The sequence below is a fragment of the Mastigoproctus giganteus genome, chromosome 4 (genome assembly GCF_048544385.1).
Source record: "Mastigoproctus giganteus isolate SK-2022 chromosome 4, ASM4854438v1, whole genome shotgun sequence".
NCBI lineage: Eukaryota > Metazoa > Arthropoda > Arachnida > Uropygi > Thelyphonidae > Mastigoproctus > Mastigoproctus giganteus.
Genome location: NC_143578.1, coordinates 104622197 through 104643790, shown reverse-complemented (window position 1 = coordinate 104643790; position 21594 = coordinate 104622197). Strand labels below are relative to the sequence as shown.

General features: G+C 36.4%; 1 protein-coding gene across 1 annotated transcript in view; it reads left to right on the top strand.

The window, feature by feature from the left end:
* LOC150086960 (KICSTOR complex protein SZT2-like) overlaps positions 1–21594 on the top strand; it is a 1378951-nt gene that overhangs the window by 92215 nt on the left and 1265142 nt on the right. Inside the window, exon 9 of the mRNA XM_090372336.1 lies at positions 18589–18710. Coding sequence (XP_090228462.1) covers positions 18589–18710 — 122 coding nt within the window. The remainder of the gene's footprint in view (positions 1–18588; positions 18711–21594) is intronic.

Sequence of the window (21594 nt, the reverse complement as noted above, 5' to 3'; positions counted from 1 at the left end):
CTCAAGTCAAGTGGACCCAATTTTGGCAAAGTCTGGACAGTCTGTGACAGCCAAATCCTCTGCTTGCACCTTCATGATGGTGGGACTGTTAGTAATCCTGGGTATAACCCCCATGCACAAGCACACTGTGGATGACCATCCAGGTGTGAACCAATTTTAAGCAGGGGGTCGAGGTGTGGTACCCACACCACATAGGGGAATGCTGCCCCCTCTGTGTTACCAGAGTCATCTGGTAGATGACTCTCATCAACCGGTGCATTACCACCACTTTGCTTATTGGAGGCTTGAAGTGATGGAACCCATGTTTAGTCTTCAGAGCTAAGTTCCGGTCAACCCTTCCCCATCTCTTCCATCATGCAGTATGACTGATGACTTTTGAGATTATGATGAACATCATGGGAAGATCTAATCTTCCTTACATTTCAACCGTACAGCTCTAAAATCGTGTTTGCAGGCTGTCCGCTAGTTAGTATACTGAACTGAACCTATTGGTAAGTCTTTAGGAGGCTTCCAGATCAGCTAGTGTATAATCTTGCTACCTCTACTCTCCAGATAGTGATTGGAGGGAGTAGTGTTTATGCGGGAGGCATTGTCGAGGCCACGTTATGTCAAGGATCTGGGTATCTTTTTACCATGTGTACACCCTATCCAAAAATTTCATTACTTCATACAGCATGCCACCCCCCCCCCACTTTTTCTTACTATTTTGAATACACCATGAATTGTCAAAGTAATAGAGTAAGATTATCTGCAAAACGATCTAAAATTCCCAAACACTTCCTAGTTCATTTCACAAATATATGTAGCCTCAATTCTGATCTCATCTACTTTTTCTGACAGAATCTCAGTTATTGGTTGATTTAACTACTGCTCATCTCAGTTGCCCAAATTATTCGCTGTATGATTCTGTTTGCCTCAAAAGTGGTACTTGTGCATATGTCTGTTCCGATATTGCCTGTCAGAGACTTGCTAATTTGAAATCTCCTCTTTTCTATCTTCTCTGGCTTAAAATCTCTCTACCTCATTGTGTCAAATTCATCTGTTGTCTCTACTGTTCTCCCAACTCCACTAATCACTTGGAGCTCTTTGACTTCCTCTCTTTGCAACTTGACTTTCTCTAGTCCAACTTTACTAACAGTGAGGTAATTTTCCTTGGTGATTTTAATGTTCACAATTCCAGCTGGCTTATGTTTTCTGGTCACACTGACCCAGCTTGTCGAGATGCTGAGGCTTTTACAATTACTAATGACCTTACACAGATTGTTCATTTATCTACAATAATACCAGACAATTCTAACCATACAGCTAACGTGCTAGATCTTTTTCTCACAAACAACCTTTCTAAGTACACGGTCGAAGTGAGTGGTCCTTTAGACACCTCAGATCACAACTTGGTGATTGTTTCTTCTCCAATGGAACCTTTATCTCATGGCCCAACCTCTTGTTGTTTGGCATTACAAGAATTCAAAATGGGATAACCTGCGAGATTTCTTTTTCTTGGTCGGATAACTGTCTCAAAACTTCTGATGTCAATGTTTGCTCAGATCGTGTCAATGAAATTATTCTTGTAGGATTGGAATACTTTATCCCACACTCCACTTTAAAATCTTGTCCTTATCTAAACCTTGGTTTTCCAATAAATGTGCTAAGGCTGTTCAAGAGAAGAACGTTGCTTATCGTAATTAGCTTGTTTCCAATTCTTCAGTTTCATTTATTAATCAGTCATAAATAAAGCAGTTATTAATCAGTCCAAACTAGATTTTGAACAGGCTAAGAATAGAAAACTTGCCCTAATGGTAGCCAAGCATTCTGGTCTCTTGTCAAAGCTATTGGCCACAACTTTTGCCCTTCTCTGCTCCCACCTTTGTCAAAATCAGATGGTCCTGTTGTCACTTCAGCCAAGGATAAGGCTGACCTGCTAGCATCCCATTTTTCTTCCAACTCGTATATTAATGATCTTGGTAAAACATCTCCCACCATTCCCAACATGCTCCATTCAGTGCCTCCTGTGGTCTTCTGTCAAAGGATGTGAGAAGGATTTTGGTGAATCGTCATAAGAAAAAAGAACTAGGTTATTATGGTATTTCTCCACTTGTTCTCAAAACCTGTGCTCCCAAACTTACTCCTGTTCTTTGCTACCTTTTTTCACTTTCTTATTCCAAAGGTGTTTTTCTTTCTGCTTGGAAATTTGCTCGTATCCAGCCAGTTCCTAAAAAGGGTGACAAATCCCTCCCATCCAATTATCATCCCATTGCAATTACTTATACTCCTTTTAAAATAATGGAGAAATCAATTAACTGCCAACTCTTAAACTACCTAGAAACCTTCTGTCTGGTCAACGATCGCCAGTATGGATTCCGTCACTGTCTATCCACTGGTGATATTCTGGCTTATGTTACACATTTATGGAGAAATTCAATGGAAAAGTTCGGTGAAATACAAGCAGTTGCTCTTGATGTCTTAAAAGCTTTCGATTGTGTTTTGTTTGGCAAAAAGATCTTCTAAACAAGCTTCCATCCTATGGTTTGCCAACTGCTTTTTGTAATTGGTTATCCAGTTTTCTTTCTGATTGCTCACTGAGGGTGATAGTAGATGGTTCTCTGTCTTCTAATTTCTCCACTAATGTCTGTGTCTCCCAAAGTTCAGTTCTTTCCCCCACTCTTTTCCTTTTGTATATTAATGACCTTCTTCCATTGACTGGAAATCCTATCCATAGTTTTGCCAATGATAGCACATTGCATTCCACTTTCCATTTTGAGAAACCTTGCCCTGCTCAATCAGCTTCAACTTCTCGAAAATCTGCTACCAATTCCTTAAATGCCGATCTCCAGGTAATTCTCCATTGGGACAAAGACAACTTAGTTGATTTCAATCCTTTTAAAACTCAGTCTTGTCTTATATCTCACAAAAAGGATTCTTCTGTTCCTGTGCTTATCTTTGGTGACACTCAAATTTCTAGGCAAGTTGATATATCTCTTTTGGTTGATTACCCTGACTTCTAATCTCTCTTGGCATAAGCACACTTCAATTATTGCTTCCTCTGCATCTAAAAAACTTGGTTTTCTCTTTCGCTCTCAGCATTACTTTTCTTCCAAACAGCTGTTCGCTCTCTACAAATTGCAAATCCACCCTACCATGGAATATTGTTCCCACATCTGGGGTGTTGCCCCCAAAATCTCTCAAAGGTTTCTCGATTCCATTCAGAAGAGGGCAGTTAGGTTAATTAATGACTCATCTCTAACAGAGTCTCTCCACTCTCTGTCTCATAGACGTACTGTTTCTGCTGCTTGCCGTTTCTACAGATACTTCTATGGGCATTGTTCTTCTGTATTGGCTTCTATAATTCTCTCTCTCTCTCTCTCTCTCTCTCTCTCTCTCTCTCTCTCTCTCTCTCTCTTGAAAACAGTCGGAACACTTGCTGCCACCAGCCAACATCTATTTACTGTCCAACTTCAAACTCACAGAATGAACTTTTCATCTTCCTCATTTATTCATTCAGCTGCCGTTTCCTGGAACAACCTTCATACGTACTTTCTGCACCTCCAACCCAAGCACGGTACTGAATACTATAGGTGTACTGAATACTATAGGTTCTAATACCTATCGTGTTTGGGGTTTTAATTAAAAAAAAAAAAAATCAATTGTAAGGAAAAGTTGGATTGAACCTGAACTTTCAGTTTTTTAATTACATCCTTCCCTCACATAGAGGGGGGAAAAAAATAAAAAAATAAATATATATATATATATATATGTAGAGATTTCTATGGGTTTTTATCTGACTTCAATAAAGAAGTCAGATAAAAACCAATTTCAGATGTTTTGTTGAGTTTTAAATCCAGTTCTTTCCACATACAAAAATCTGTATATATGCACATAAATGAGAGCATGTTTTGAATGTGGGCAATATTTGAGAAGGAAAGGAATAGTCCCAACATTAATATAAATTTAGAACAATGCCACAGAACCTTTTTGCCCATTTCAGTAAAAAAAAAAAAATCCATTTTACCTGTGCAACCTCCCTCTCAATTTAAGAGGTACTGCATACATAAATCCCACCTTATGGCTACTCTTCACATTAACATGCCACAGAACCTTTTTGCTCATTTCAGTGCCAATAGGTAATCCATTTTACCTGTGCAACCCCTCTCTCAAATTAAGAGGTACTGCCTAGATAAATCCCACCTTATGGCTACTTTTCACATTAACATCACATTAAGTTTTAGTATATACTTCCTAAGTTGTATACTACTGGAGAGACAGGAAGTGAATGAATATTGAGGTAAACTCCTCTTATTAATTTACTAATACTTCCTAAGTATAATAGTTTTAACTTTTGGGGCTATTTCAACCAATAATAATCCCAGGCACATTATTTGATAACTGAAACCTGAAATGCAATGCCTACCATACTTCTTAGGTATTATCTGAGATTTAATTTGCAAATTCCATGAAACTGGTTCTGTTTAAGATGCTCTCCCAGGAGAGCATCTTAAACATCAAGAAAACAGGTGCTGTCAGCACTTAATCTAAACATAATGTATGTAAAAAAAAAAAAAGTAAAGTAAAGTGCAGCTATTATCAACCCGCTGCAGGATGGAAGCCTCCTCAACAATTCATGCTGAGGGAAATGGACCATAATCTGCCACGCTGGTCCAGTGTGGGTTGGTAGATCGACCGTATTCAGCAGTCAGGGGCTTGAATCCCGGTCTACTCAAAGAGCGTGTGCTACTACACTCCCGCTCCTGACCACTCGGCTATGGAATGTATATAGTGTTCATAAATATTATGTAAAATGTTTGCCAGTAAAGTGAATAGTTGTATGTCTAGTAATACTTAGAAACTTTTTTTGATAACTTTGTATTTTTAGTTATGTTCAAAAATTTGAAGTACCTATTGTCTTCATATGAATCTATTCCTCTGTCTGTATGTTCATATGTAACAACTTGACTAAGAGTTGACAGATTTTTCACTTTTTTTAATTCATAAAATTTTGAGTTATCTACACTGTGTATATACACTGATGAGCCAAAACATTATGACACAGTATAAAAAACACCTGATACTGAGCTCTGTTAATCAGTGTTACTCTTGTTCTTCAGATGGGAAAGGCAGCAGACTTAAGCGAGTTTGACAAAGACCAAATTGTAATGGCCAGATGACTGGATCAGAGCATAGCATCAGAATGTTACGGCTGGTGAGATGCTCACAGTCAGCTGTGGTTAGTACCTACCGAAAGTGTTCTGAGGAGGGAAAACCCACGAACCGGCGGCAAGGTGTTGGACGACCATGGCTCATTAATGTGAGTGAAGTGAGGCTCATCGAGGTGAGCGAAGGCTCTCTGAGGTGGCAACAGAAGGTCAACTGTGGTGCAACTCGCCGGTAATTGGAATGCTGGTGACGGGAGTAATGTGTCACAGTACATCGAACCCTGCTGAAAACGGGGCTGCATAGCCGTAAGTCACTCCGATTGCCCATGCTAACCACGGTTCACCGGTGACAGCACCTACAATGGGCACATGAGCATCGAAACTGGACCTTGAGTGATTGGAAGAAGGTCGTCCGGTCTGATGAATCATGTTTCCTGTTGTGCCATGTGGATGGCTGGGTATGTGTGCATCGTTTACCTGGGAAAGTGATGGCGCCTGGATGCAGACAGAATGCAAACAAGCCGGTGGCGGTGGTATCATGCTTTGGGTGATGTTCTGCTGGGATACTCTGGGTTCGGTCATCCATGTGCCGGGCACAGTGATGTCTACCACCTACCTAAACATCATTGCTGACCAAGTACACCCTTTCATGGCAATGGTCTTCTCCTCTGGCAGAGCTGTCTTTCAGCAGGATAACACACCATGCCACACTGCCCATATTGTTTCAGACTGATTCACGGAACATGAGGAAGACTTCCAGGTATTGCCCTGGTCTCCAAATTCCCCAGACACCAATCCCACCAAGCATCTGTGGTTTTTGTTGCAACAGCATCTCCGATCTGCGGCATCTCAACCACAGACCTTACATGAGTTAAAAGGATCTATTGGTTATGTGTTGGTACCAGATACCACAAGACACATTTAGAAATCTTGTAGCATCCAAGCCTCGCCAGGTACGAGATGTTTTGGCTGCACGTGGAGGACCAACATATATTAGGTAGGTGGTCATAATGTTTTGGCTCATTGGTGTATATAAACTTTCAGCACTTAATCTAAACATAATGTATGTAGTGTTCATAAATATTATGTAAAATGTTTGCCAGTAAAGTGAATGGATGTATGTCTAGTAATACTTAGGAACTTTTTTGATCACTTTGTATTTTTAGGTATGTTCAAAAATTTAAAGTACCTATTGTCTTCATCATGTGAATCTATCCCTCTGTCTATATGTTCATATGTAACAACTTCAATCACATTGGACAGATTTTTCACTTTTTTTAATTCATAAAATTTTGAATTATCTACACTGTGTATATGTAAATGTAAGTATGTTTCAGATGTGTGAGCATTACTCAATAAGGAAAAGTTGGATTAGCATCAAATTTTTAGTGTATGTGCTGCTAGTCTCCAGGAAGGTTTGGAATTAATTTGAATTCCATAGCCTCAACAGTTTTAAATATTCAGGCATTACTCAAGAAGGAAAGCTCAGACCAACACCAAGTTTTCATCTTATGTTTTGTTGCTCTTGGAAAGCTTTTTTAAGCATGATAGATCGTGTTAATTTCCACTCATTGCAACCCTAATGGGTTCCAAGGACATTCACTCATATCTTGTTCCCATTCTCTGTGCTGTTTTATTAAGCACCGTCGGTTAAGCCAGATAAGTTTCTTTATTTCAATAGTTCTGTTATATGTATTTAATTAGATAAGAAGTATTATTGCTTTAATGCCTCATTCTTATTATCTTATTATTCAGTATTGAGATAACTGTAAATTAGATGAACAAGATGATAATGTAAATTATCAGACAAAATGTAAATTATATGAACAAAGTCTAGTATTTTGATTAATACATGCCATACTGAAGAATACGTATTATCACAGATCACACTATCACAGTTATACTGATTCCTCATAGTGTTAATTGATTTAGTGCTTAATCGACTTAGGGAAAGCTTTTTTTATCTGTACTGTTTTTTTCACATATTTCACTGTAAATAAGTAAGTAAGAATAAAAGTAGGAGGAATGGAAAATCATGAATTCCTGGAAATATGTATTAAAAAAAGGGTGTTCCCAATTCCCAGGAATAAAAAAAAAAAACATCCAGGAATCCAAATTATTAGGTGCAGCTCTAGGACTACCATTTGCAATTTTCAGTGCCTTTTTTGCACATCCACATTGAATGGAGAGTTGAATAGCTGAATGTCTTTAAAGTCAGAAAATCCTAAAATCATTTCTGAGATTCAGCATGAAGATCTTGTTAAACTCTAGGAAATTTCTTGACATTGAAGTTTTCCTCTGAGTATTTGCTGTGCACTTCTTTGAAACATGGGATGTGGGCAAAGTAATCTCTTTTCTACTGTTGCTCCCAAAGCAATGTTTTCATTCTGAAAGCATTTACAGATGAATACAAGTCCATGATCAAGCAGTTATGCCCTTCAAAAAGCATGTCAATATCATTCAGATGGCCCTTAATGTCAGCTAGAAATGCCAAATTGACCAGCCACAACAAATCTGATAAATTAATTAAAAATGATTTCTTAGGTCTGAGAAAGTTTTAATTTCATTTCAGACCTGGAAAATGTATAATGCCTTGACTTGACCGGTACATATCCACGGTATGTCAACGAACTCAGCTTCAGTATCAGCTAAGAACTGTTTAAACTGGCAGTTCTTTCACTCTCACAGATGGACAAAAGGTAGTTCACAGTGTGAATCACATCATTCATAACTCCACCCCATTTCAACTTTTTGCAAGCAAGAATTTTTTGGCAAATTGTGCATAATTAGAGAATTGCAATTCTGCTGCATTTTCCATGATACAAGACTAGAAAGTCCTTTGTGACAGTCATGCTTCCCCTGTACTTCCTCACCAATTGACTGTAGATAAAGGAGTACAAGTGAAGTTAGTTGTCAAAATTTGCTTATAATTTTGAAGCTCTTTGAAGGGTGTTTAATAAACAGAACTAGATCACGTTGTGAGTGCTGTCAATTTTTCTCAGGGAAGCTGGCAGCCTTCCAAGAATTTGATTACTTCTTAGAATGGCCCAAGGTATCAAGCATTATAGTGATCAAGCGATTCTCTGAGCAATTTCTAGTGTTTCCTCAAAGCTACAGTTTTGTTCAGTTTTATAACTTTTTCTTTATGTTCCCATTAATTAATAATAGTAAACTTATTCTTACAAATTTTAAGTAAGTTTCAGAAGGAAAAACTGCCTTTCTTTTTTCCTCTAAACTAACACCAAATTTTATACCACTTGGTCACAGCAGCACTGCTTCTGCTCTCCCCACCATGGCAGAATTGGAAACACAGGAGAAGAAATTCACTCTCCCAGGGCAAACAGAGCAAATTAATAAAATGTTTTCATCTTTAGAGTCTCAAGCTTTAGATCTGAGACAAGTGACTTTTCACAACTGAAGAGGTTGAAAACAACCCCTTCAAGAAGAGATACAGCATTCCTCATTTTGTCTGCATTGAGTCTGCTGCAGTTTCACCAAAATCAGGAAGATGACTGCAGTCTGGCAGTCATTTTGAAAAATGAGTTAATAACTTAGCCAATCCAAAGAAGAAAACAGTAAGGATCTGGAATGCTCTGTTGGATTTGTAGCAGGATATGTAATAAAGGACTAGTAATGCATAAGTTTTTCCTGGATGTCACTCCTTCTCATTAATTGACCCACTGGACATGGGTCAATTAATGAAAAGTTGCATTCTCTTGGACTAACTGAAAGAATGAGTTGCTATTGCAGTCATGTGGAATTATGGGAACTTATGTGTAGCTGAGGAATATGAAGATATAAGAGGTGAGTTAATGTCTCAGGTGCCAAATCTGGAAAAAAATGGTGGAGCTTTGTGAACTAACCTTATTGGAAACAAAGGAAAATTATTTTCTTGCTTTTTGGATTTTGCAACTGAAGCTTTTGTTAAACACTGAACACTGCTTCATACAGAGTCTTAGGCAGCTTTAATCCTATTTTTTGTCACTAATTACAAAAGTAGGTCCATACTTTAAGAAATTTATGGGTCTCACAAGTGAACACTAGCGTATCAGGCTCTTGTATTACTGATGGAAAATGGTAATAATAATGTGCCCAATCACGTTACATTGCAGCAGACATTGGTGAAAGCTATTCTGCTGTATTTTTAGGTGGGTGTCTACCTTTGTCTTCACTTCCTTTGCTTCGAGTTACATGTGGCCCACATATGTAAGCAGTGTTTTCCAAGAAAGCAATAATTTAGCAGGCAGTTCTTTGTGAGAAGTTCCTGATTTGAAAGTGCAGCATTTTACCCTGCCGACTCATTTAAGTCTATGCAATAGGCTGTGCGAGTGAACTTCACGAGGTAAATTCTTATTTATGTTCAGCACATCTGGAACAAGAGAACAGAAACTCCTGTTTTTATGTGAGCAGATACGGATGTGGTAAACTCTGTAATATTTGAGCACCACTTACACAATTTGAAGTCACAAATTTTTTTTAAAGATACATAGTAGGATGGCTTATTATGCATCTGATGACAGTCTACATAGCTCACTGTGCTGCTGCTAGTACCAAAGCAACTCCTTGTGCTGTTAGTTCCTGTATAATAAAGCAGCTCCTTTTGCTACATTCTTTTGTGGCTAAATAATGGCTCCTTCTTCTACTAGTTTATGGATTGCTGCTGCTGTTTTCAGACCCCCCCCCCAAATGACTCTGTTGATTCTTGAAACCACAAAGCAGGACACATCCTTGTGTCTTCTGATGTCCTGAATATTGGCTCCTTGGGCTTTATTTCTATGAGGATGATTTATAATATTTACCTATATGACAGCAACCTGAATATGAGGTTTTTTTTTAATTATGCAAACTTTATAATCAGCATTGGTGAAATTGAATACAAAATTCATTATAGCCCTAACCTGGATTTTTGGCATACTTTCCAGATTCCATTGCTTGGCATGTGGTGCCTACACACACATTACATAAATAAATAAAAAAAATATATATTGGTAACTCCACATAACTGAGTACATCTGAGGGTGTGATTATAAAATGGGATTTGTTGACTGTTTCTGAAGAGGGGATGGTAGAGGAGTTGAAAGATCAGTTAGTTATTGATGCTGAAAAAGTCATGACAAGAAAAGATGGAATGCTCACTTCCAACTTGATGATCGGTAATACTCTCCTTCACTACAACTGCCATACTGCTGACAGTAAAGCAGGTTATCTGCATTGTAAAGTAAGTCCATATATACCTGATCCATTCAGGTCTGAAATGTCAGCATTTCGGCACTAAGAATATCTGCCAAGAAGATTCTATCTCTCTCTCTCCGATGTGCAGTTCAGAAGACAAATGAACTGTCTGTGTACAACTCTATGTTGTCTCTAATTGCTGGAGCAAGCATCCTGCTTTCTGGAGATATATGACATTTGGACTCTAGGGAAAAAAATACAAAAATATAAGGTTGTAAATCATGTGATATCTTGAAGTACAGAAACAACTACTGTCTGCATATCCTTTCCAATCATATGCTGCACTTAAAAAAAAAAAAACAGCAATAAAATGGAAGTTTGTATTCCTTCAAACATGACGGTTATAGAATGGGTGCAAATTATAATCTTGAAAGGCTCATATTATTGCTGTTACGAGATATTTGCATCAAGACTCTGTTCTGCCAATCTAGTCTAAGCTGAAACATGTTCATAATAATGAAGTAGATATTGACAGCAACATAGAACAACAAGATAATATTACTAAATTATGCTGTGAAGGTGATATAGAAATATTGAATCTAATTTTCCTTTAAAAGATCAAAATCACAATTGAAAAGCAGAAGGCAATAGTATCTAAAAAAGAGTCAAACCAGACTGTTTTTTAGCCAAACAGTACCAAAGGTAAATAATGCAACATATTATTCAGTGGAACTATAGACTTATAAGAGGGAATGAGTATGGGCTAAAAGATCTGATTTATATTTTAAGCTGATAGCAGTTAGTTAGTTACTCATTTAACTCTATGAATACATTTTTTTTGGAATACTGAATTTTAATATCCATGACAAGGATAGGAATAATAATAACTATTCTAAAGGTGGTGTTAGAATTAGGAATGACCATCTCCTCAGCATCCATCTGTCTGCCATGAAGTGGTCCTGTTTCAAGATCAGATTTAAAGGACATCCATCTGAAAATCTAGTTTCAGACATCCATCTGAAACTAGATCCTTTAAAGGTCATTTTTAGACATCCATCTGTCTGCTACCAAATATTCTTGTTTCCAGATCAGAGTTTTTCCAACTTCCCACTCCTTTCTGTTTGTTATGGGATTTGAATACACATCATCCTTGTGAGGATCTATACACGAGAACACCAAGGAAGTCTTAAATGAGACTAATAGGCAATCAGCAGATTGTGTTGAGTACAGTTGAATACACAAGCAGTTGATTTTTAATTATGTTCTTGCACAGTATAGTCTGATACTGACTGGGCAGTATCAGAAGACTCCCTGGGGTAGGGATTGTTTCCTGATCATTTTCCCAATGCAGACACAAATTAGTATTAAAGAGATTAAGATAGATGTGTGGAATAAATATTAGTTTTATGCTTTATAGTGGATGAAGCAGTAACTCATTTTACTGAACAAATTCTATAGGCTGCAGAAATCTTGATGTCCAAATCCCCGGGAATGTCCTTAAAGTATTGTAATTGTTTGCAGAATATAGATTGCTCAAAGATGGAAAAAAAAAAATCCCTCAGTAAAACCTTTCCTGGAATAAATTTAATAGATGACCCATTTCGATATCTGTTGGCATACAGAAAAGTCAAAAGCCAGATGAATCTGGCAAAAGGCAAAAATGAATTCTTGGATCGCCCTTCCCCCATTAATAGAAATATGGAAATGCGAATAATATGGAAGAAAGTTCAGTCATTAAATGATAATAAGTATCATGATGATTTTCATATCCCAATCCTGCTGAACATAACTACTGAAGATGAAATTGCTAATACTCTGGCAGAATCCTTCAAACTGACATCTTAGTATTCTACAGAATTCCAACAATTGAGAGAAAAAGAGAAGCAGTCATATCTAAATTTTGCTACTAAGGAGGACTTACCAATAATAGACAGTTTCAAGAATATGAATTTGCTCAAGTTTTATATGAAGTTATAAACACTGTTCCACATCAGGATGGCATTCATTATGTAATGGTGAAACACTGCTCTCCCAACAGTATGAACACTTTTCCTTTCCAAAAGTCTAAACACCTTTCCTTTATTGTTAATCTTTTATAATTGCATTTTTTTTTTTTTTACATCTTTCCATCATCTTGGAGGTATACAGTTGTATTCCATAAGACTGGGAATGATCTCTCTAATCCAAAGAATTATTGTCCCATATTCTTGACAAGCTGTCTTATAAAATACTAATGTGTGTTGTGCCAAAAATTCACTTGACTGCTTCAGAAATGAAAAATATTATTACCTTGACAATTTGGCTTTAAGAGAAACCACTCTACCTTGGATATACATACCCATATAGTAAAAAAAAAGATCACAAATGCTTTTATCAGAGAGCAGCAACCTAATTCTGCAATGGTCTTCCTTGTTTGGATGCCGGTACTGGATCTAGCATTATCATGCTGAAGGAAAATTTTTTCTTTCTTCTCTGGGCTTTCTTCCAGTTCATGTCTTTAGCTTTTCATTGTCTCTCTCTGTAGCAAGCACAATTCATCATCACTCCCCTTTCCAAGAAATGAATAAGGATAACTCCTCTCTCTCTTTTCCCAAAAAATATGACGCATCATGATTTTTTACAGCAGTAGGCTGAGTCGTGAATCAATGTGACACCGCTCTATAGATTGCTGATTTGACTCCAATTCGTAGTGGTGTCAGGTCTCATTTTCAGAGTTGATGCTGTGGAAAATTATTGCCCATTGTCTCATACTGCTCCTGATTGGCACAAGGCTCTCTACTTCGTGATTTGGCATTAGTATTTGTGGAATTCACCTAGTCCACAATTTCCTGTCTTCCACTCTTGCACATATTTTCCAGCTTTTAAAGCATCGGTCTTCACAAAGATGTTTATTCATTTAATCACCTTGTTTTCTGCTATCATTGCAGTGTGACAGTGGTCTGTCTTGGTATGTCCTTGAGACCACTACCACCATCAACACTGGCATGCCTAACCTATTGCCTAAGTGTGTTCACTGTCATGTCCTCATAAATGTTCTGCAGATGTTGGTGAATCATAATGAGAGTAACGTTCTCTGCATTTAGGAACTGATTAACATCACTACTTCATAAGTGCATCATTATCTTTCCATTTTTACAGTATATTACACCCTGCTGCTTTGTGTGCATTTTGGAAACTTGCAGGATATTAGCAGTAAATTTAAATTTTCAACCTGGCACCGCATTTCCGTGCAACATCACACTTGTAAGAAAAAAAAAATGGATGATTAGTTTTGGAGTAGCTCTTGTAGCATTTAATTGGAACTGCTCTGCTTTAGTGTTTAACACATTAATCATTTGTGTCTTGGTTCTTTTTAAGCATTAAGCCACACTACATAACATTTATTAGTATTACTCTTAGTATTAATAGTGAAAAATGATGAAAGAAAGCAAGCTTATACAGCATCAGTTAAAAATAAAATAAAATAAAAATAATAATAAAACAAATTAAAAAAAAAAAAATCCTATTTCACCTATCCATACCCTTCAATAGTTTGTATAGTTCTTCCTTGAATTTATTCAAACCATCCACTTCCACAACAATGGATGGAAGGTTGTTGAACCATCCTTCCTCAATTTAAATTTATGCCTCCTCATGTGAATAGTCTGAGAAAGTGGAAGAATGCCATCAACATTTAGCTTATTCAATCCATTCAAAGCCTTAAATACCTCAATCAGATCTCCACACAGGTGCCTTGATTCCAGATGATACAATATGCAGAACTGAAGCATTTTTTGGTAAGATCACCTTTTTTGTTTCCTTCAGCAATCCGATACATCATTCCTGAAACGAGGTCTCCGAACCTGTATGCAATATGAAAGATTTGGCCTGATCATTACCTTATCAGGCAATGATCATTACCTGATAAGGTAATGATCATTGCCTATAAGGTAATTATACAAAGGGATAATCACTTTCTTGGCCCTACTTGTAAAGTTCATGTTCGTGTATTATCGAAAAAATCCCATGAGCTGTCCTGATAGCCTGTCTGCACAGCTCAGACAGCTTCATATCTGACTGCACAATTATCCTCCGGTCCTTTTCATTTTCTGTTACCCGAGTGTAATTACCACACAGTTGATATGTTACTTTGAGATTACTGCTACCCATATGTAAGTACCTTGCATTGGTCAAAGTTAACCTTCAGTTACCATTTCTCGGCTCATCTGCTCAATATTTCTAGACCTTGTTGCATCAGCATACCTTTATTACTGTCATTAACCATCCTGCCAACCTTTGTATCATGTGCAAAATTGACATTAAGCCTGATATTAAACCTCATCGATATCATTAATAAATATTGAGAACAACAATGTGCCAGCCCGAACTCTGTGAGACTCCACTAATAATATTAGTCCACAAATAGTAGTTCCTATTGATAACCACTCTCTGTCTTCTACTTAGTCATTCCTTTATTCAACTTGCCCTTGATTACTTCTTTAATCAGTGACTCCATTATTTTCCCTGGAACAGAAGTTAATCTAACAGGTCTGTAATTACTCGTGCCAACCTTTGATCCTTGTTTGTTAACTTGGGATACATTTGCACATCTCCAGTTCACAGGGAACTCCAATGAATCCAAAGATGCTCTCATAATTATGGCTAAGGCTTTTCATACATCCTTAATATAATTGATATACTTCATTTACCCCAGGTGCCTTTTTTGTGTTTACCTTCAACAATTCCTCTTCCAATTTCATTTTATCACAAAATCATTTAGCTTTCTGTTAGACTTGGTAAACTTCTGGCATTCCCCTCCCTAAAGAATTTCTCATGCGTGAGTGTAGATGCAAAATAACTATTCAGCCTGTCAGCAACCTGAGCAGGATTATCAACAGCTAAACCATCGACATCAAGTGGACTAACGAGCTTCAACCCCTTCCTTCTACTGTTAATATAAGTAACGAAGTCATTGCTGCTTTTCTTGTAATTATCTGCCAAAGAATTTTGCTTTGATTTGCCTAACCAACTTTATGATTTAATTGCACACTACTTTATATCTGCCACAGGCTTCTGTGTCATCTGATAATTTATATGCATCCCATGAATATTTCTTTTCTGCCACATGTTTCAGTAGTTTCTATTTAGGTCTAAGATCTAATAGTTTCCATTCAGATCAATACATCCATTTAGATCTAAGCCTTGAACAGTATTTCTTAGTTGGTATGAAAATCTTCTGTGATTATTTCCCTGAATGTTTCCCATTTAGAATTTTCACTTAGTAACAATATTAGTTTGTCCCACTGGTATAGAATTTAAAACTGTTTGAGACCCTGTAGTCTCGTTTATGAAAGCAAAAACCCTTCCCCTTACCCTTGATGGCAGTTATTATCTTTAATTAAATCTCACATCAATACACTGTGATCAGTGCCACATAGTGGTTCTTTTATTTGCAGATTCTTAATGCATGTCTCTCTGCGCCTCCGTAGCCAGGTGGGAAGAAGCAGCAGTGCGTAGCACACGCTTCTTGATTAGACCGGGGTTCGAGGCCGTCACCACCAAATACGGAGGATGCGGAAAGGTCAGGGAATGACCACCGCATATTCGAGGAGCAATATGGCCTTAGTTGCTAATGCTCCTAAAAACCAAATAACAAACAAACAATAACTAGCTAATTAGGTTAGCTTATATTTATTTTTACAAGCATTTTCCTATTTGTGCAAATACAGTGAAACTTCTCCTAACGGACACCTCTCTTTAATGGACATCTCTCTACAACGGACATTTTCAAATTCCCCAACTCTCCTCTGTTGGTTTTAACGTGTTTTCAGCTTCTGTCTAGCAGACATTCTCTGTAACGGAAGCGGACAGGCAATCTGCACTGTTTCATTTAGATTAGCACTTAATTTGATCTCCCCATAACGGACAGCGGGCGAGCTCACGGCACTTTTTCTAGGAACGTTTCTTCCACATATTGCCTCAATCGTGTGTTTATTTTCTATTTCCGATTCTCTGAATTTTATAAAGGTTTACGCCGCGGTTCTAAACCCTTTTTCAAGAATTTTAAGGCACGTGTAAAATTTCTGATGAATTCGGTGTGTGTGTGGGGGGGGGGATTTTGTCGGCCTTTCGTCTTTTGAGTTTGAGTTTTCAGTTTTGTTCAGTGTCGTGTGAAGTGCACAATATCTTCTCGTAAACATTTAACTTTAAAAGATAAAGTCGAACTCATTAATGCGTATGATCGGTAAAAAAATAGTGTTCGCAATCGCTGCAAAATTCAAAATTGGGAAGACAAAGGTAAGCGACATCCTAAAGAAAAAAAATAAACTGCTCAAACAATTTTGGCAACACTTAAATAATCAGGTTCAAAAATCATTGCCGAAAACTGCTGGCCTTCAAATTGACAATGTTGGACTTCAAATTGACAATGAGTGGTTTTGTCGCACACCTGCTAAAAAAATTCCCATTAATGGGCTTATTATTAGAGAAAAGGCTTTGGAGGTTGCGAAATCTATGAGAGTAAATGAGTTCAAAGCTTCTGTGGGATGGCTAGACAAGTTCAAAACTCGGCATAAAATTTCTTGGAAAACCGTAAGTGGTGAAGGTGAATCTGTTGATACTAGGGTTGTAACAGAGTGGACCGTCAAATTGGAAGATTTATGTCGTGATTTTGAAGCTAAGGATATTTACAACTGTGACGAAACAGGGTTGTTTTTTAAAGCTCTTCCTGAAAAAACAATGAGTCTAAAAAACGAAAAGTGCCAGGGCAGAAAAATTTCTAAGGAACGCTTGACTGTACAATTGTGTACAAATATGCTGGGAGACTTTGAACAATCACTTGTTATGGGAAAACCACAAACTCCTCGTTGTTTCAAGGGCATAAAGTTGAATCTTTTGAATGTTGACTGGAAGTCTAATAAAAAAAGCGTGGATGACACGAGATATCATGAGCGAATGGATAAGTCACTTTAACCAAAACATGATTCGTCAAAACAGAAAAATTATTCTTCTCATGGATAATGCTGCATCTCACCCGCACATTGAATTGTCCAACATTCAAATCGTTTTTCTGCCACCAAACACATCTGCAGAGCGTCAGCCCTTGGACCAAGGGATAATAAAAAATTTTAAACTTCACTACAGAAAACGTGTTTTAAGAAATCTCATTGCAAACATGAACGATGTAACATGTGCGAGTGACCTTGCAAAGAAAATCAGCATCCTAGATGCGATTCAATGGATTTCCTCTTCAGTAAACGCAATTAGAAAACAAACTGTCGTGAACTGTTTTGTAAAGTCTGGCTTCTCAAACGCAAAAATTGAAGTTGTGAACAGCAATGTGGAGCAACAAGAACTTCAACATCTATTGATAATGTACGATACTTCCGCTACAAGTGACCCTGGCTATAAAGATATAGACTCAAACCTCACTACAGAAGATGGTGCTCTAGATATCAACGACATTATCATCGATATTTTTCAAGAAGTTCCTCATGAGGATGAAGAAATGGAAGGAGGTCATTCTGTCGAAGTACATATTAACGACGAACCACTGATGAAAAAAGAAGAAGCGCTCATACAAATCAATCGTTTAAAAATGTTTTTCGCCGCTGAAGAAGATACTGAAGGACTTTCGATGGTTTCTTCACTCCAAACAAATGTTGAAAACAAAATTATCAGCCGGAAGAAGGTGCAGAAGAAAATAAGTGATTACTGTATGTATTTTTCTTGAGATAAAGTAATAATATGCATAACACAATTGTATGTATATTATTTACAAAAATTGTGCAAAATCTGTATAAACTGTAATTTAATTTAATTTAATTTTACCTTAAACGTTTAACGATTTTTCTTTATCTCTTGTGTATGTAATTGTATATTATTTACAAAAATATTGTTCAAAATCTGTATATATTTTAATTTAATTTTACATTAAACGTTTAACGATTTTTCTTTCTTTTTTTTTTTTTCTCCCTCAGACTTCTTGTTAGCGGACACTTCTCTCTAACGGACACATTCTCATTCCCCATGGCTGTCCATTAAAGGGAAGTTTCACTGTAATCTCTGACTTATAGCAGACTGAAAGTAGAGGATTTAATACATTAAATTTTGATTAATTTTTAAGCAATTTTTGAATGCCTAATTTATTTTTCTTTTATTTTTTATTTGATTAATATTTAAGCTCTTTTTAATGCATTATTTGTTTTCCTTTAATATTTTTATTATAGTTGATTAATATTTAATCACATTTGAATCCATTATTTATTTTCCTTTAATTATTTATGGATAGACTGAAGAACCGAGCACAGAAATGAACGTTTATCACAATGCATTTTTTGCTTGGGATATTCAGAATCGAGCTACACAGCCATGTTTTCAGGAAGTACAGTACAGAAAAGAATGGATTATAGAGTAAGTTGTTGGTAAATGTTTTCAAATTTTGTATTGATATTAGTATTAGGATAGGCAAAAATATGAGAAAGCTGGGTTTAGGAAACATCCTCTCCCCCCCCCCACCCCCACACACACAAGTAGTGGTGCCCTAAATGTAGCAAAAATGGTGGTGGTTCACCTGACAGGTATCTGACTTTGTTTTAATTTTTGTAAAATTTTTTGGGTTTTTCTTGAATTCTGCATCAACATTGCCAGTATTTCATCTTTCCTTAGTGGACTGCAGCTTACTGTATGTAGTTTAAGTTTTAATAAAAATTTAAAAATTTTAGTGTGCACTTGTTTTACACCTTTTATTTTCAGAAAAACAAAAAAAATATTAATTATGCTGAAAATTGCAAAAAAAAAAAAAGAAAAAAAAAAAAAGACGAAATAGCAAGAAAACTTGAATCTCTTATTCTCTTCCATTTTACAGTTTAAAAGACCATTTTAAGTGTTTGAAATTTCAAACAAGCATACATATTTCTGCTTATTATATATATAAATATTGTTAAAAATTTAAAAACAACATATATATATATTTGATGCTATTAGTTACTTCCATTTTGAGGTTTATTTAAAAATTAATTTCAAATTTGGCTTGGTTCATGCTGTACAAAATTTTAAACTATGTATCCTGCTTCTTGCAGTGTAGTGGCATCGAGAGAGAGAGAGAGAGAGAGAGAGAGAGTATATCAGGTTTCCTATTATTGTATCTGCCGTGTGAACAACAATAAATCTTTCGAAAACTACTAGGGTAAGACTAGATGTTTATTGAACTAGTGAGAGAATAAAAAGAATCTTAAACTTTGAATAAACACAGCATTGGTGCTTGACTGGTGTTACTGTACTCTTCAAAGAAAAAGCCAAATAGTTGCAAAGACAGTGGCAGGTTATTGCATGCAATTTATGTGCAAAAACTCTAAAAAAATTCACTTTGGAGATTATTTTTGTAAAAGTTTGACTATATTTAGGAAGGTAAAAAAAAAAAAAAAAATTCAGATTTTTAATCATTGATTAATGTTTAGCTCAGAACATGATACTTGAGTTACTACCACTATCGCTGTGTTAAGCGCGCGCGCGCACACACACACACACACACACACACACACACACACACACACACACACACACACACACACGGTGTGTCCTAAAAACCTTTATTATTGAAACAATTTAACCTTTGAGCATATATAGATAATTATTTTTGTGTTTTACTGTTAATTTATCAATTTTTGAATTAATTTTTATAAATTAATTCACAAGGTTATTTAATTACACTGTATTGAGGACTGTTAAGTGTTACCCAAATTCATGTAAATATTGACTGTAGAGAGAATTTTTTTTAGCTTGCTTTTACAATTTCACCAATTTAGGTTTATTGAATGAATGAAGAAATTTCAGAAAATTGGACCGGTGCATTGTTAACAGATGGCCATGAACTTCATTTGAAGTTGTAAACAAGTTAATGGCCAGAAACTTGTGTTTTTACCTTTAGGGCAAAACTTAGATATGCAAGAAAACTTAACTATGTATTTGTTGTCAGTTATTGATATTGTAATGATTATATTACAATATCAATATTTTAAAAGGTAACCAAGATTCTTTCTCAGAATCTTGATTAACTTTTAAAATATTTAAAAAGACACATTGGTCTCTTTACAACTGTTAGAAAAAGGTTATTATTGGTCTTTTATTTTTTATTACATGATAATCCTTAGGGTCTCAATACATATGACTTCTCTGACTTCTGAGAGACCTATTTGTTGAGTTTTATAATTCATATTTTTCTCATATATTGTAACTGTTTGAAGAAATCATCAGGATTCTTGTGTCATAGAATATGACATCTTGCCAAGCTCAACTTAATCTCACCTGGATCAACCCACATGTAAATCCACATAATCTTAGTGGTTAGAAGAACTGAGCCACAACACAAAAGCAAAACGTAGTCTGCAAAAAAAGTATTTGAACTTAGTAATATGAGTTACCAAGTACTAAAAGTGCAACTTTAAGAAAAATTATGTCACATTGCTTTGCTTCTGGTGGAATGGTTAATGGAGAAGAAACAAAGCCCCTAGTTACAGAAGGAAAAAAAATTATGAAATGGATTTCACTTTTTAATTTTTCTCCTGAATTTGCTAATGAAGTAAATAAAGACTGTATCTTCCTTAAAGTAAAAGTAAATGAAGAAGTTGGACTTTTAGGTTAGTTTGTGCCATGTGGGCACACTTTTCTGCTGTGGATAATTTTGTTATTTGTGAAAATGTTGAAACTGCAGGGACTTTAAATATTAAGAATGGTGACTGGACCTGTGTCATTCACTTCTCAGGAAGGGTAGGGGAAATATTTAGAACGTTTAAAGATAGTATGGTAGCACAACATACTGTTGTGCTACCATACTATCTTTAAACATCTGTGGTGCCATAATACCATACAGATAGTAAAAGTAAAAAGTAAAGTGCAGCCATTATCAACCCACTGCAGGATGGAAGCCTCCTCAACAATTCATGTTGAGGGAAATGGACCATAATCTGCCACGCTGGTCCAGTGCGGGTTGGCAGATCGACCGTATTCAGCAGTCAGGGGCTTGAACCCCGGTCTACGCAAAGAGCTTGTGCTACTGCACTCCCGCTCCTGCCCACTCGGGTACGGAGGCCTGAGTATACAGATAGTATGGCACCACAAAAGCTTTATATTTAGTATTGCATGGGTTGGCTCTTGTTTTACACAAACTATAATGAATGACATTTTTTGTCTTCCTTTGGTGGTATGTTTTGATAAGGCACCACAGTACTGTATGCTATCCTAATGGCTTTAGAGAATGAAAAAACAGTCTTTGTCTTCAAACCATTATCTATACTGA